At 41.7% G+C, this 16,863-nt stretch overlaps 1 protein-coding gene across 5 annotated transcripts in view; it reads right to left on the bottom strand.

Annotated features, from left to right (window-relative positions):
• Positions 1–16,863, bottom strand: part of MED13L (mediator complex subunit 13L) — a 277,333-nt gene that overhangs the window by 22,745 nt on the left and 237,725 nt on the right. For 3 of the 5 annotated variants that reach the window (XM_070627182.1, XM_070627184.1, XM_070627185.1), the window contains 8 exons: positions 14,509–14,729; positions 13,995–14,200; positions 9,609–10,546; positions 4,972–5,151; positions 4,162–4,385; positions 2,080–2,272; positions 954–1,380; positions 157–376 (listed from right to left, as the gene is read on the bottom strand). In XM_070627182.1, coding sequence (XP_070483283.1) covers positions 157–376; positions 954–1,380; positions 2,080–2,272; positions 4,162–4,385; positions 4,972–5,151; positions 9,609–10,546; positions 13,995–14,200; positions 14,509–14,729 — 2,609 coding nt within the window. The remainder of the gene's footprint in view (positions 1–156; positions 377–953; positions 1,381–2,079; positions 2,273–4,161; positions 4,386–4,971; positions 5,152–9,608; positions 10,547–13,994; positions 14,201–14,508; positions 14,730–16,863) is intronic. The other 2 variants (XM_070627183.1, XM_070627186.1) reach the window with 1 other exon arrangement.

The following is a 16,863-nucleotide window of genomic DNA, read 5'->3' as shown; positions in this document are numbered from 1 at the left end:
TACACCAAAATGGTAATGATAGCTGAATCTAAAAGGTAAAATTATGAATATTTTTTCTACTTTCATGTACTTCCAATTTTTTTTTAATCATGAACTTGTGTTTACTTTCTTAAACACAAAAACAACAAAAGTAAAAATAAACTTGCAAATAGTTACCTGGAGAATGAAAGAATTTCTCATATGCTCAGGTAAATTATCCAGCATCTCTGTGTAGCAGCGCATCAAACTCAACAGCCAAAAGTTTCCAGAAGTGGAGTCTTCCTCTGCAGTGTACGTGAAGGGGTCCACCATGTAAATGACAACAGCTGGAGGATAGGCTTGGCTGTCTGCAGAGTCGGGCTCCGTGGGAATTCCTATTCTCTCCCTTTCTGTAACACTGCAGAGACAGCCACTTATAAGACGTACAAAATAAATACACATTACACAAAATAAATCAGTTCTAGAGCACACTGACTCCCTGGACAATGATTACAGGTCAAACGTAACATTAATACGTATCATATTATCAAAATGAATGAAGTCAAACCAAGGCAGGAAGCACCAAGAGGATGGAAAACAACAACATACTCCTCTAATATGGGAGATCTATTTTTCAACTCCCTTTTTTTCCTATAGTTATATTCTACAAAGATATTCTATTATACTATTAACAGCAATAGCTTACTATTACTATTATCTACATGTTATATTTATATGACAACATTAGTATTAATAGTAATACTTACTATTAAGCTAATAAGTTTAACAAAAATAAGTTAAATTCATAAGTCGTCTCAAACTCCTTAACAGAGGCTATAGATGACAGCTGTCATTTTCTTTCAGGAAGAAGAGAAGTAGAGCACGGAACTGGACTTAGAGACTCGTGAGGCCGAGGGGAGAGAGGGACGCAGAGAAGAGTAGGTAAGGGGTCCGAGCGGAAGGAAGCCACTCGTCTCGGTCAGTGAGTAACGTACCTTTCTTGTCCATCCTGTGAGGGCTGAGAGGAGCTCTGCCCAGACTCAGTGTCTCCAGCACAGCCCGAGTTCCCTTGAGTTCGATCTGCAGAACCGGCCCCAGCGCTGGGGTTCTGCCCTCCAGCACTACCACTGAAGCCTGAAGAAGAGGCAGTGCTTATCTGGTTAATACCAGGAGCAGAGGCGGCTGACGAGACGGGTGGCACGGAAGAACCAGATGCAGAGCCACTCGCTGCGGGGTTCGCAGAACTACCGTTAGAGGTGGGATTAAATGTACTGCCAGCTGAGGGAGCTGCCGATCCTGAATTAGAAGCTAAAGGCCCAGCGTTCCCAGGTGTAGCTTGTCCCTGCGCTGCTGCTGGTGGGGTCTGGTATTTAGGTGGTATCAACAGGCTGCTATCGAGCTGCAGAGTGGCTAAATAAGGTGCTGAAAGAGTCCATGCAGAGAGGTGACTTTAGTGATGTTCTGCAGTGTCAAATTGAATCAGAAATCCACAATAGTCACTTTTTAAAAAATCGTGCTTTCGGGCTGCAACACTCTGATTATGACACCTAAAATGCAATCTCCACAGCTGAACGTATGCTTATATATTCAGCAAACATGGAAATGAACATGGAGCTACTGAGCATAAATTCTAGAGAAAAGCCTTATTTGGAAAAAAAAAGAGAAAAAGAATCCATTGTAGCCTTTTCCTTTCAGACTGATTCCATACGCCTTCACCGAAAGCTGAAAGGCCATCTATTCCACAGCCATCACGGTATATTATGCCCCTACGTGTATACGGCTTCACGAGCTTCTAAGATTCTCTTGGAATCTGCGTTACCAATTAAGCAGATAACACCAAGTCATGCTGCTAAGTTTCTGAAATGTGAAGTAAATTAGATATGACTTCTCTAGGCAACTTTAAATAACTTTTTAAAGAATATACGTGCATATAAAAATTAGCATTTAACCACTAGAACACAAAAATTAGACCTAAATAAACACAGGAATGGAGCGCTAACATTACTGGAGACAAAAGCAGCATAATGTTGCACCCCTAACGGGGGTTGGGGGATGGAGAAAGAGAAGCAATTTGCTGTTTTACTTGTCAAATTCCACTTTGGCAAATAAAGTGCTACTTACCCAGGTGATGGCGACAAACTTGCGCATACAGTTTGAGTCTGGAATGATTGTCGTTCTCCTCACTACCCCAGGGCTGGGTGAACCACTCGCTCACAAGCTCGTCCGTCAGCTTCTGCGCCGCGGTCTTGCCCACGCGCATGATCCCGTCGCGCATCACTTTGCAGATGGGCTTGTGCTGCCCAAGCCTGCACATCTGACAGCACAGACAAGAGCGCTGTTTACAACAGGAGCCCCCCTTCAGGTGGCACACAGCGCAGCAAGGCGGACTCCTTACCACGCGGCAGCATCTTCCTCCTTCCTTTCACGTTACCACATGCAACCAAACCAACATTGCGAGCTGTTCCTTTCTGGTAATTATAATGTACCCTGAAACTGCTACCTGTCTCTTCAAATCTGGAACGAGCCCTCTAAAGAAAAATAAATATCTCTTCATCTCAACCACTTCCCTCTGCACAAGGGAAAACTGCTGAGCATTACCTGATTGCTGACAGTCAAATAAAGAACTGACCAGATTCCTGCCTACCAAGGCCAACTGCGACATATGTCCACTAAAACCTCTTAAGTGATCCCTACTCATAACGTTTTCCCATAAGATAATGTTAAAATTTTATGGGCCATCTGTCACACTGTTACAGACATTTGGAGATCACCAAGAGTAGAGGTCACTGAAGCAGTGGATATGCCGATCACCTTTAAAAAGTAAATCGTTGTATTGGCACAATGAGATTCTATTACTAATCTCCAGGGCACTAAATGGGTGCTTACGGCAGAGAATTAATATGATACACCTGCAAAAAGTGACCTACCTAACTACCTGTTCCCCAGCAGGAGAGCCCATGTTATTGCCCCTCACTGGAGTGGACCAACTGAAGGCTTGCCAAGCCCCTACAAAGCTGTCTATTGCACACTCTTCTGAAGCAAGTATGCATTACAGCCAAATGAGCAATCCTAGGAAAATCATTACGATCTAAAAAGACCTGGCAATTCTTTTATGTTCTGTAACTTATGTTGAAGTCTTCACTTAAGAGAATGGCTGATCCTTAAAACTGCTTAGACAAGTTTTCTGAGTTAGGGTAATTATGATTTAATATTATTACGGATCCACGGACCAGGCAATATTTAGAAATGACTGTATCCAAGGATTTCCTTCAGTGGCTTAATTGATGCCCTTACCTCATATGTTAGCATCTCCTTACTTTGTGGCAGCACTTAAGTTTACTATTTCATGTGTACTCATACATTTATAGATAGTGAACATTCTGTTATGGAATATTTTTGAAATTCAAGTTAGCATCTCATTTAACAAACACTTTTCTAATGCTTATAATGCCTGTCACAGTTCTAAACATTTTATAAATACTAATTTCATGTAATCTTGCCAAATATAAAGACATTAGAAGTATAAGGTTCAAATAACTTAGTGTGCATGTACATTGGCAGAAGAAATGTGGCACTCTTCAAAGATAGACACAATTCTAATTTTTCAAAAGTAACAGGAATTTATGTACTAAACATACAAAATTATCTACCTGGCTTATATATTATCTACCTGGCTTGTATATTATTAGGGTTATTACATTATTAACCTGTATGAAAATTTTAGTATTCACATGAATGTAGTGTTAAATAAAACATAACAGGGATGTGATTCATTAAACTTATCTTTCAATTCATAAATTTTCAAGCTAAACATTTTTATACTGTTTTCAGGAAGTTTCCCCTCCCCTTCAAAAAGAGTAGATGTACTTTGTTTTTGTAAAGCTCAACTTCTGAGCAGCCACTTTCCCCTGGTGAGCAATACTTTTAAACTCAGGCACAAAAATGGAGGAAAAACAGCTGACAGGATTTTAAGATGTGTGGTAAGGCCGGGAGATGAAAGTCGTCTAATCTCATAAAATATAAAGTCAAGATGGGAAAGCAATTTACTTCCAGAAAAACTTGCCAATTCTTTTCTGCACCCTCCAACTATTTGCAAATTTTCTTTGAGATCTACTTTTAAGATATTTTCTCTTTAAAATTTAGTCATAACTAGAAACAACCTACGAACCTCTATCATAAAAATGATTTTCATCTCTTTCTCACCTCATATACAGCGCTCAAGTCCCTGAAGAAAGTTTTGGCTCCTTCGAGCAAGGCCTCATTTTCTGGACACACCACGATATAGGCAACATCACGGTGGCCCCCATACGGGTCCAACAGCAGCCTCTCCCAAAACGGCAAGGAGAAGGGCGAGATGGTGAGGAAGTCCTTGTCATAGCCCACCAACAGAGTGGGGATGGGCAACGGCTCTGGAGATTCTTCTGAACCTAAAACAACGTTACACTTTAGAAGGTGGGAGAGAGCCTGTTTCCCACAACCTGGACAATTTAGAAGTTCCCGGTGCATTCTTCTTAACTCTGGCATCAGAAATTTCATTGTAGGTTGACCTGATACTCTTAAAAGTATTCTTCAAATCTCCTAATTACATGGCCCTTGATGAGAGTCAAAACATGCTTACAAAGGTTCAATAAGATCAGAGGGCAGACTAGAATGAGTTAAAGTTAGTTTTCCAAGCAACACTAGGTCATTTCCTTTAAGATAAGCATTACAATCCTGACTACAAAGAAGCTGAAAGAACTAGTTCAGGAGTATACCCAGCGACAATGTAGTGAGACTGGCAAGATGAGGAGAACTTAAATATTCTATTTAGGGTTATTTTCTTCACTGATCTTGTTTATGCCAAGGATGTTTAGAACACTTAACTCCAAAACTGACTGTAGGAAAAGAAAGAGATTATAAAACTTCTAGTCACAAAGAAAAAGATTCTGTTTTGTCAGTGAAGCAAGGTAGTAACTAAAGCTGTTTTTCAGGGAGCAAAAATCAGAAGGCATTCAAAGAGGGCAAAGATTGTACCATAGGTTCCCCGGCCTGCCATCTTGTGGAACTGCTGCCAGGTGAGCGGTCCCTGCACATGCTGGATATTCTCCCAGGTCCTGCCTGTGCGCTTCTTCTGGATGGCGTCTTGGAGAAAGGGCTGCAGGGACAGCAGCATGCGGACTACGTCTTGGGAGGACAGCATGCTGATGTCGAGCACTGGAACAGAAACGGAATGAAATGAAAAAGAACAGAAATCTTAGAGGGGAACTGGCACTCTCCTCTCTCTGGCCATCATTTTGGACCTCAGTTATATAGTCCATGACAAAGACATTATCGGCAGTAGATTCCATTTTTGGTAGATTCTAAAATACTTAAGATCAAGAAGAAAAAATATTCTTCTTTTAAAGTGAAGAAAATTTATAATTTATCATTGGAAATAATAAAAGGGGAAATAAGTTACTCTCTATAATAGAAGTTAAAACTGTAGAATTGCTTAAAAGTGGAAAGATGGATAGGTCTGACCTTTTAAAATCATTCAAACCCATTTCCATGGGGCCGGCCCGGTGGTACACAGGTTAAGTTCGCACGTTCCGCTTCTCAGCGGCCCAGGGTTCCCCGGGTGCGGACATGGCACCGCTTGGCAAAAGCCATGCTGTGGTAGGTGTCCCACGTATAAAAGTGGAGGAAGATGGGCATGGATGTTAGCTCAGGGCCAGTCCTCCTCAGCAAAAAGAGGAGGATTAGCAGTAGTTAGTTCAGGGCTAATCTTCCTCAAAAAACAAAACAAAAAAAACAACCCTATTTCCAAGGCTGTTCATAAGAAAAGAAAGCTGCAAAAGTTTCTTAATTATTGTATGACTTCTATTTACAAATATCAATGTTGGATTATATGATGAGTGGGAAAAAGGAACTTAAATAGAAGTTTTAAAAAACTTATAAAAATGTTCTTAATGTAAAGTATTTTCACAAAACGCACAGAGAAAGACAGTTCCACGCAGGCAGAGGCACATGAAAACATGGCAGAAGCAGCAACAGGACTGAAAGCTGTCTGCATACAGAAGGAGGGAGGGGATTCACAGTTTCAGAACAAGTAGCTTACAGGAGGGCTTCTTAACCTAGAATCTGAAAAACCTCTGAAACTCTATGCAAAACTGTGCATGCATGCATGAACATATGGTATTTTTTCCCAGGGGGGAAGGTCCATGATGCTCACCAAATTCTCAAAAAGAACCGAACAAAGAGCTAGCTAAGTTCGAGGCGATCAGCTGTGAATCAAAAGCAGTGGGTTCCTGAGGAGCTTTCCACGCTCTTACTTCTCTGGCTGCTGAGGAAAGGGGCGTGAACGGAAATCGGAGGTCTCCCAACTAAATCTGAAACACGGGGCACTTAAAGGTTCTTGAGACATTGTTGGATGGGTCCCTAAATCAAACCCAGACTGTAAACTAGTGGCCCACAGAGTTATTTTTTTTAAATTCTGGAACAAATCTCTCCAGGAAATTTCCTATACAAATCTGGATTTCCAGCTTTTCTTGAAAAACGTGGCAACCCTGGGGCTGAGACCCATAGTGCTGCCTGACCACCACTTGCTGGAGCTGAGGAGCAGCTGTCCTCTTCAGACAGTTCCCCAGGGCCCCTGCTCCAGGGCCCCTGAGACTGAAGCAGTCTTAACTGCTCTCATCTTCAAGCCTGTGCTTCATTTTTCCTTATGGTAAAGACAAAAGTAAAGAACTTCTTGTCCCCATGGCTCTGTGAAAAGCAGGAAAATGACAGACCAAGAGAACCATAGGTTAGAGGAAAATAAAAGCAGACATAATTCTTTGTGAACTCTATTCCTGGGCAGACAAAATAGAAAGTGTGTTGCGAAAGGAGACAATTTAGGGCATTGCTTTTTGCAATCATTTTGCATCATTCATTTATATTATCTGTCTGGTACTTTTCAGCATCTGAATTTGGAACCCACGCCTCCCCTGCAAAATAAAATGTGCTGTTCTTCCTATCCAAAGATGACCCCACTGATCCACCCACACAGACTGTTTTTCTGTCTGAAGGCCACTATCTGGTAAAAGGAACCACAAGATAATCACCCACATTTCTTTAGGAGAAAGACTGCTCTTTTCTTAATTCATAAATTCATCCAGCAGACATTAATTAAGGCCTGCTAAGTAAAAGGCACTGTGCTGAAACCTAAGCACTTATAAAAATGAGTATAACCCTTAAATACTTCCTTAGGAGTCTCCACCTTCAAGACGTCTCTTGCTTGGCCTACTCAGAAAACGCCTGTCATTCCCTACTCCACTGACCTCTGTCCTCTAGACACACTTTTATTATTCCAGATTTCAAACTATATTTAAGAAGCTTGTATAACCTTCTCCTCTACAAGACAGAGTTGTTCAGAAACAGTGTCCATGTTTCATTCATGTAAGCCCTCCAGCCCAGCCTCTGTTCTCACCACTCTACAGAAACTGCTTGCTAGGTCAAAAGACATGCTTAATCCTTATCTTACAAGCTCAGCTGCATTTTAATGCTTGTTGACCACTCTCTCTTTCTTGAGACTTGCTTACAGGGCAGAATTCAGCAAAGCTCTGCCCCAGGCACTCTTCTCATTCTATACTTTTCTCCTCCTCCTCTGTGCCCCTACTGGAGTTACCACCTACATGACAACTACTCCCTTTCCCCTGAGCTCCAGGCCCAGGAAGACTCAAGTGTCTACCGGACATCTCTACCTGGATATCTCAAAAGGAATCTTTAAAATTTCCAAAACTCAACTTACGAACTTTCTCCACAGACTTGGTCTTCCTCCAGTATACCTATCTTTGAACGACACCATTGTCTGTCTGGGTATACAAGTCACAAACCTGTGTGTTTTCCTTAACATCTCACTTTCCCCGACCCCCATAATTCAACCCATTACCAAGTCCTGCAGTAATACTTCCTAAACATGTCTTGAACGTTTCTGCTTCTTTGCCAGGACATCAAGCCAAGCCACTGTTTCTTAATTGATCTCCTGCAATAACTCCTAGCCTCCCCAAATCCATTCCTGCCATTTTCTAATCCACAGCCCACATTATGGTCAGAGTACATTTTTTTCTTTTTTAACCATACAAATCTGATGTCAATGCCTCTTCATAAACCCATTAATGATCTGTCTGGGCTGTTTGGATGAAGACCCAATGCCCAGCACATCTCAAAAGGATCTTGGGATTCTAGCCCCTGCTGGTCTCTAAGCACCTTTCAGTTGTCTGAAGGCCCCAAGCTCTGTACAACTCTGGGCCTTCAGACTTGCCACTCCTGCCTGCGACACAGTTCCTTGCTTCCTACCCTCTTTATCCAGTGAGTTTGTACTCATCGTTGAGATCTCAGATGTTACTATTTCTTCAAGGAAGTCTTCCCTGACCTCCAGCCTAGGGTAGCTCCCCTAACCCATGTTTTCATCACTTACAATGGCTTATAACAATATTCTTATTTGTGTAATTATTTGATGAATGTCCATTTTCCAGAATAGATTAGAAAGTCCCTGAGGGCAGATACCTTGTCTCCTTCAGCCACCACTTTATTCCCCAGAATGCATCACAGTATAGATAGACAGTGAATAAAGAAGGGAAGGGAACAGCAAGTTGCTTGACACTCTCAGAGCTCAACTCCAAAAATGTTTGTCCACTGGAGCTTTTAATAACAGAAGAGCCAGAGACACACCCCAGTAACTACAACACAAAGTAAAATGTAATCATTGTTACAAAAGACACAAAATACTGGGAAACAAGAGGAAGGAGAAACTACTCTGTAAATAGGTAGAAGGCTTCATGGAAGAAGCATCATAGAAACTTGATCTACAAGAACGGGTAGGTATTGTTTTTTGAGGACGATTAGCCCTGAGCTAACATCTGCTGCCAGTCCTCCTCTTTTCGCTGAGGAAGACTGGCCCTGAGCTAACATGCGTGCCCATCTTCCTCTAGTTTATATGTGAGACGCCTACCACAGCATGGCTTGCCAAGCGGTGCCATGTTGCACCTGGGATCTGAACCAGCGAACCCCGGGCGGCCAAAGCTGAATGTGCGCACTTAACCGCTGCACTACCGGGCCGGCCCCAAGAATGGGTGGATTTAAACATGAACGGGTGGGCAAATTATCAGTGCGTATACTCATGACGACTTTGATATTCAGCAGTCAAGCTTTCCAATATGAATACAAGAGGAAATTTTCACAAAATAATCACTCTTCTCCAAAGGTGTTTCAATATAAAACATTTCCCCAGTCTATAAATTTAGGATGAAATCAACATAGTCCTCACTTTAGCTCTGTCTTTTAAAAAAAAATGTTTTTTAAAGATTGGCACCTGAGCTAACATCTGTTGCCAATCATTTTCTTTTTCGTCCTCTCCCCAAAACCCCCCAGTACATAGTTGTATATTCTGGTTGCAGGTCCTTCCAGTTCTGCTATGTGGGACGCCATCTCAGCATGGCTTGATGAGTGGTGCTAGGTCCGCGCCCAGGATCCGAACCAGCAAAACCCTGGGCCGCTGAAGCGGAGCACGCAAACTTAACCACTCAGCCACGGGGCCGGCCCCGGTGCTGTCTTTTCTAAGAAATGAAATTTAAAATCGTGTCATATAACAAAGTAAAGGCAGTTTGTAAGTTATCACTTTTCAAAGTAAATCTGAATTCTGGGAAACCTACCATTGCTATGAGGCCAAGAGTGCACAGTGGCACTTCTCACCAGAGCTTCATCCACTTTTCCACCCGTGGGATTATCCACATACTGCCGGCCCTGCTCCAAGGCATTAAAGCATTCCGTCCAGTAATCATTATTATCTGCTTGTACCCGATCATAACTCCAGCTTACACAGGGAAGAGTTTGGCGACTATTAGAGGAAATATAGTCCAGGAAACTCAGTGAAGCAAAAGGTTGTGTATGTTGATTCTGGAGGAGGAGGAGAAGGCTTATAGGTGGCTCCTGGGACTTTCTGGCTCCCTCCATCTGAGGAAGGAAAGTGGTCTGACACATCATTAAGCGCCTCTCCGCAGCCTGACCAATATCAGAATTTTTCCCAAAAATATCCAACTCATCTTCCAGGAAGAGTCCTGAGTTGTAGCCCAGTTTGCGATTCATAATGGCACTAAACCCACAGGTGCAGCGGTACTGGTCCTCATTGGAAGAATCGGGGATGTAAAGCCCGACGTCCGCCCCTTTGATGTTCATGTTGCAGGCACAGATGCAACAGCTGTCAAAGTTTCTGTCTTTAAAGATGTTCATCACTGAATCGGAGAGAATCAGGGTGACATAGAGACTGTGGGCTTCGGGAATGGGCTGCATGGTAGCAGGCTCCACAGAGTTAAGGGGCCGCGTGGTAGAGGGGGTAGAGGCTGGTGACCCCTGATCGGTGCTGTCATATTTAACAGACCCCTGACCACTGGCAGTGCCCCCACCTCTGGGAGTTCTTGGGGTCCTGGGGGTTCGTGGTGTGGGAACAGAGAAGCGAGGGGTTGCTGGAGATGGCAAAACTCCTGCTCCACTGTTGCTGGCTGGGGCAGCGCTGTTCAACGTCACTGGTGTGTTCATCTGTGGTGTGTTCAAATAGTCTGGATCTGCGAGGCTCCCGACACTAGGCACGTTACTGCAACAAACAGCACCAAGTGAGAACAGGAGCACGTCACAGATGCTGGAATACACTCATAAGCACCCCAACCTGGCCTGTGCATTTCTTATCATATATGCGTGCTATCACTAGGTATATTCAATTTTCTCTTTAAAAAAAGAAAAAGGATGCAAAAGAGTCAGTGCAGTATATAGAAAAGCAAGAAGCAAGGTATGAAGAATAATTCAATATAGCATTTTCCTTCTACTTATTCCACATTTAAGCAATCCTCATCTTAATCTTTGCAGGGAACTTTTACTATTTTTACAAAAAAATATGATGCTGGGTTTGGTCAATGTAATTTTGAAAAACTATAACTACTAAATGGAACTTTAACACATGAGTTCAGATGCTAAATTAGCTAGAAGACCAGAGGATGAAATTTCCATCCAATTTGCAATTACATTTTTGTCATTTTTTGAAATTGAAAGTCTGCCAGTGTACTTGTTCTCTGAGGCTATAATCTATATATGGTTCTAAACTAGTTATAATGAAATGCACATGAAAATTTAATATTTTTCCAATTTTCAAAATGCAGTCCTATCTAGGCTTGCATTTTTATAGTAATGAGTGAACATGAGGGAATTCCATTTCAGGAAAACCCACTGGCCGGTGCTACACTACACTTAATACAAATATTACATATGCTGCTAAGAGGCCTTAGTATTCATTAGGCGGTTGCACAGAAGTACACATATCAGATCACAGCTTCCAAACTTCTAACTTTTGTGGGGTGTAGGAAATTCTAGTTCATTCTTTATTTTTCAATATGCTCTGCATTACCTGTAGCACCATTATTTTTAGGTCCCAGAGACCGATCACACTGTGTTAGCTACCTTCTCATAAGCAGTGACTTCTTTTTGGAATAGCCACATAGAAGACAAAAGAGTGTCTACAACGTTCTACTGCCTTATTATTGTAAAAACTTCTCTTGATATACATTCTTAGATGCACATGTAAAACAGCACTGAGACCATTCTTTCCAATTAGAAGCTATCAAAAGAAGTCTTTTAAATGCTTAATATTCTTTTGAAATCCATTAATACTGTGCTTAAACCAATGTTCCTCCAATAAATTTACAATTCATTCACTTAAAAGTGAAAAAAGAATGTCATAAAGTAATGACTCTTCAAATAATTTTCTTGTGATTTTTAATTAGCTATGCCTAAACTACCAGCCAGAAAATCCAAATCAGGTCCCGTAAAGAAATTTTAAATCTGAGGCACAGTGTTATCTTGAGTACAGATAAAAAATGACCCAGAAACCTCGATCAGCAATCACTGCTATCTCAGAGACCCAAATAATAAGTGTATAATAATGATCTTTACTCTAAGCGGACTCCATTCAAATTTTCCTCCTCAAGAAAACCCTAAAATTATGCAGTTCAGATCAGAAAAGGAACTATGACTACTAACTGAAAACCTAAATATTAAATTGCTCCCTAGGTAGTAAGAATGGTTTATCTTGTACAGTAAGCTCATTTTTACCATTCAGTAAAAATGAATTGAGTACCAACCCTAAGATAGATGCTGGATGTTCAACAGTGAAAAGGAGGAAGAAAAGTTAGCTCATGGCAAATATGACAGACATCAAGCGAGTGAATGCTGGTGTGCTGAGTGTGACAAGCGGGCCCCCAGGGGACGGAGACCACAGCAGGAGGATTTCACATAGTCTAGAACTGTGCTGGCCAATAAAGTAGCCACTAACCCATGTGCTAAATTTAGATTAATTTAAATAAAACTAAAAATCCAGTCTTGATCTCAACTAGCCACACTTCAAGTGGCACACAACTACAACATGAGGGCAGTGGGGCCATATCAGAAGGCGCAGATACAAAACACTTCCTTCACTGCAGAAGGTCTGTTCACAGTTCTAGTTGAGAACACCAAGAATCTCGGGAATGGCAAATGGTAGATTCAACAGATGTAAACGATGACCTAAATATTGATTATTTAAAATATCATATAGCAAAGAGCTGCATGTCACTCTTTCGAGGAGCCTGCGTGTGTAAAAGATGACACCGTGGGAGGGGTTCTTGAAGCCGCTGCACTGTCTGCACGCGGTGTGCTAGCCGCTCCAGCTGCACAGTCCCAGTCTCTGTGAAACAAGCTGGAGTGCGACTGAGCACAGCAGCAGCAAACAGGCCAGGCGCGCGCATCGCAGTATTCCTGAGCAACTCTTCCTTACTGCTGGGGAGTTGTTATTTCCACAGTACTACAACCATTCATTGCTGAGGACTTTCAAAGTTTTTGTGTGGGAAGTGGGGCAGGATTATCCCATTTTAAAGAAGGGAAGACTCAGGTAAAATGGTCCTTTAAGGTCAAACATAGAATAAACACAAAAGGCAGAACTTGAGTCCTATGACACTACAGCTGAGCCTTCTCAAGGCTAGGGTTCTTTACACTACTTCTCTGTCACGGTTTTTCATTCTGAGACTGACTTTATATACATGAGCACAAAATCTGTTTAAGACATTATAGTTGATCTTATCAAGGTAGTTTTTCATGAGGTCACAAATAAGTAGCCCACAGACTGGATCTGGACCACAAATTTGTTCTTATTGGCTCATAAATGGTAACTTTGAACCAACTGTCCACATTTTTAAAAAGGAAATTTACATAAAAATCCAGATCTCCAGTCTCCCACATTCCTGCCTGAACAACTTGCTGAAATCAAAGAGCAAAGGTCCGTTTAAACAGGGCGTACTCTCCACAGTTCCTCACAGACCCTGCTCACTCCTGCTGTCCCTCACAATGACACTGAGAATCAGTGACGCCAAGTCTGCTGCTTGACTCAGTCCATTTCATCCACACATGGCTTACCTGGGTCCTGACAGAAATTTGAGTTTGTGGCTCTCTATTTTATAACATTTAAAGTATTTGATTAAGAAATTATTAATCATAGCGGAAACTGATTCTATGTTGTTAATGTAAGCGCTATATTTTGGACACTATGAAATATGTCCAAGCTATGATAAACACCTCCTTTTCCTTCCTTCATATCATATCACCACTCTGTTGCTGCTTTCTTATACGACATGAGGTCAGTAACAGAAAAATTATCTATGCTAATGCTTCATTTTAAAGTGCCTTAGTAAACACATTTGAAATAACTAATTTATATAAAACAAAGTACTTACCACCACCACTCAAAAAATATTACCAATTCCAGTCTAGTGCTGGATTCTGTGGTAGACACCGGTTTGACACTGAATGAGCATGAACACCATAGTTCTCTATACAAATGACCTTAATTTAGTTTAGAAAATAATGCACACTTTCAACACAAAATAATGTGCACACAAACGTGAATGGCCAATAAAGGAAGTATTAAATGATATGCTACTGTCATTGTTTTTAATAAATATTTAGTTAAGACAAAAATCACATTAACTGTGGCAAGAAACTTGCCCCAATCCCGCACATACTTGTAGCCATCTCTAATGAAAGTGGCTGCAGGTGGCATGGGCAGTTGTTCAATTTTGGGAGGGATTGCCCACGAAGGCCGAAACAGACAGGCATCAGGTATCTTCAGAGGTAGCAGGCATTGGCTCGGCAACATCTTCAGTGGAGCAAACATGGAGGATCCCACAAAAGGTTGAAAAGTTGGAACTTTGTGCACGTATGAAAAGTCCTATGACAACAAAGTGGGGTCAGTGGTAATGCCGGTAAATGACTTAGGACACACTGCAATAGTATCAAGAATGATTCTAATCCAGTATTTCTCTCATCTGATCACTAGAAAAGTGCTAATGCCAGATTTCAAATTAATCAAAAGACACTATTAATTAATACACCAAGTGATGTACCTCATGATCCAATTCAGAGGATTCTTACAAACTTAGCATAGATGGCATATAAATAATGCTATTTTAAAGAAGATGTATATGAATCTGCTTCAAAACCACTCTGCCTTGTTAAAATTAATATATTGGCAACTACCTTTATTTCCTCAGGCTTAGGACTTCCTAATCCGTCTTCCACTTCCATTTTGAATTCTGTGAGCTGTGTTGAAACCATACTGACCATAGGGCTCTCCATCATGCCTAATGCTGTCACTGTCTCTGAACTGATTCCATCTTTATAATTCATCACAGGAGAAAATGCAGGGTGCTGTTCCAAAGAAGGAGGAGTGGGGAACATCCTTTGCAGGTCTGCAACTGCTAAAAAAAGAAAAGAAGAAAAAGGAAAAAAACAGAAACAAAAACAAAAACAAACCATTTCTTTTAATAGGCACGACTTCTAAAAAAATCCCAGTTCATAGCCAGGCACCCAATTTGGCATCAGATATAAAGCTAACTGAATGGTCATATCAGTTACACAATAGAATATTAATAAAGGAAGTCTCTAAGAAGAAGGCCATCAGCAGAAAAGTATCCTTTTCTGGAACTTTATCACGATCCTCTTAATGCCTTATGATTTGGCTTCACGTTAATTAGGTGAACAAAGCCTACATAACATACATTTTTCTTCCAACAATTGATTCCCTGAAAAGTCGAAAGAGACGAACTAAGTAGAAGCGAGAAGCAATCACATGGAGTAACCACTTTATTAAAGTTCTATCCCCGCTGACAAGTACGTACAAAATATTCCAGAATTGCAGAACAAGTGCTACATAGCAAATTTTACATGGAAAACCAGTCAGTCACTTACAGCACAGAAAATAAAAATGGCTTAGAGCGAGAAGAGTGGTTTATGTGTAGCAGGATTACTCAGCTAGTTTGATAAATCCACTACACTCGCTACTCTTTGGGGAAACAGTTCCCATCTTCTTTCCAAACTGACATTAAAATGAAACTTCATAGTTAGGAATAACAGTCCTACCTAGGACCAAAAGTCAAGTCATTGAAAATCAACTGGGGGAAAAAAGTACCTTTAAGAAATACTTAGGGGGCCGGCCTCAAGGCTGAGTGGTTAAGTTTTGCACACTCTGCTTCGGGGGCCCAGGGTTTCGCCAGTTCGGATCCTGGGTGCGGACATGGCATCACTCATCAAGCCATGCTGAGGTGGCATCCCACATGCCACAACCGGAAGGACCCACAACTAAAAATATACAACTATGTACCATGGGGCTTTGGGGACAAAAAGGAAAAAATAAACCAAATAAGAAGGTTGGCAGTGGCGCAGCAGTTAAGTGCGCACATTCCGCTTCTCGGTGGCCCGGGGTTCGCTGGTTCGGATCCCGGGTGCGGACATGGCACCACTTGGCAAAAGCCATGCTGTGGTAGGCGTTCCACGTATAAAGTAGAGGAAGATGGGCATGGATGTTAGCTCAGGGCCAGTCTTTCTCAGCAAAAAGAGGAAGATTGGCAGTAGTTAGCTCAAGGTTAATCTTCCTCAAAAAAAAAAAAAAAAGAAATACTTAGAACAGTGATTCTCAACCCCTTTTTAAAAAAATCATTTTTCTATACCCAAGGTTAACCATCATTAACAGCAGCTCATTAAGGCACTGACTCTTAAAGAAGGGGTATATGTAATGAAATGCAGGTTGTGGTTGTGAAATCTGGCCACCAGGGGGTGTCCCATACAGCAAATTTACTTACAAATTTGGAGCCACAAGTTTAAATCAGAGATTTGGAATGGTACCTGATATCCCATTTTCCAATCATATTGCTCTTTCTAGCAATTTCAACATTTAAATAGGCAAGTAGTAATCACTGAAGAGCCTAAGCTATGACTTCTAGCTCTGAATGAGTAATTAATAAAGAGTAACTGCACCATGCCCTGCCCTGGCAGAGCCGTATGAAGCAGGCACAGTGGCCTAGGTTCCACAATCCAGGTGCTCCTCGCACAGTGCTGCTGTGGTCAGGTCCCCTCCTCCCGCAGGACCTCAGTTCCTTCATCTAAAAGGGAAGGCTTGACTGGATGTGTGATTCTCACCAGGCTTTCTTTCTTTCCTTTGTTTATGAGGTGAGGGGAAAGCCTCCACCATATGGAGCCAGAAGACAGGTGAGATCTTCTGGATCAGATGACCTTCACCACACTTCCTAGTTAAACAACTATATCATCCTGAATAATTTGCCCTCTCTTGGCCTCAGGTGCTTATCTGTAAAACAAGGGGAGGAAGAGGCCAATAGACAGGGTTTCGGATCCCACCTCTCACTCCCATTAGAGAAGATCCACTTCTATTTATTTTCCGTAACAGGATTCTGCATGAGACTGCATTAGACAAAATGGTACCTGCCGCTGCTAAGAGAAAGAAAAAGAAAAAGAAGAAAATCTAAACCCCCAAACTGTTCTTCAAGGCACCGTTTTGCTCTGACACTACTGTACCCTTACAGAACGTAACAAGTCACA

Source organism: Equus przewalskii, chromosome 7, assembly GCF_037783145.1.
Source record: "Equus przewalskii isolate Varuska chromosome 7, EquPr2, whole genome shotgun sequence".
Lineage (NCBI taxonomy): Eukaryota > Metazoa > Chordata > Mammalia > Perissodactyla > Equidae > Equus > Equus przewalskii.
Note: the sequence above shows the minus strand (reverse complement) of the source record. Positions and strands in the feature narration are given on the sequence as shown.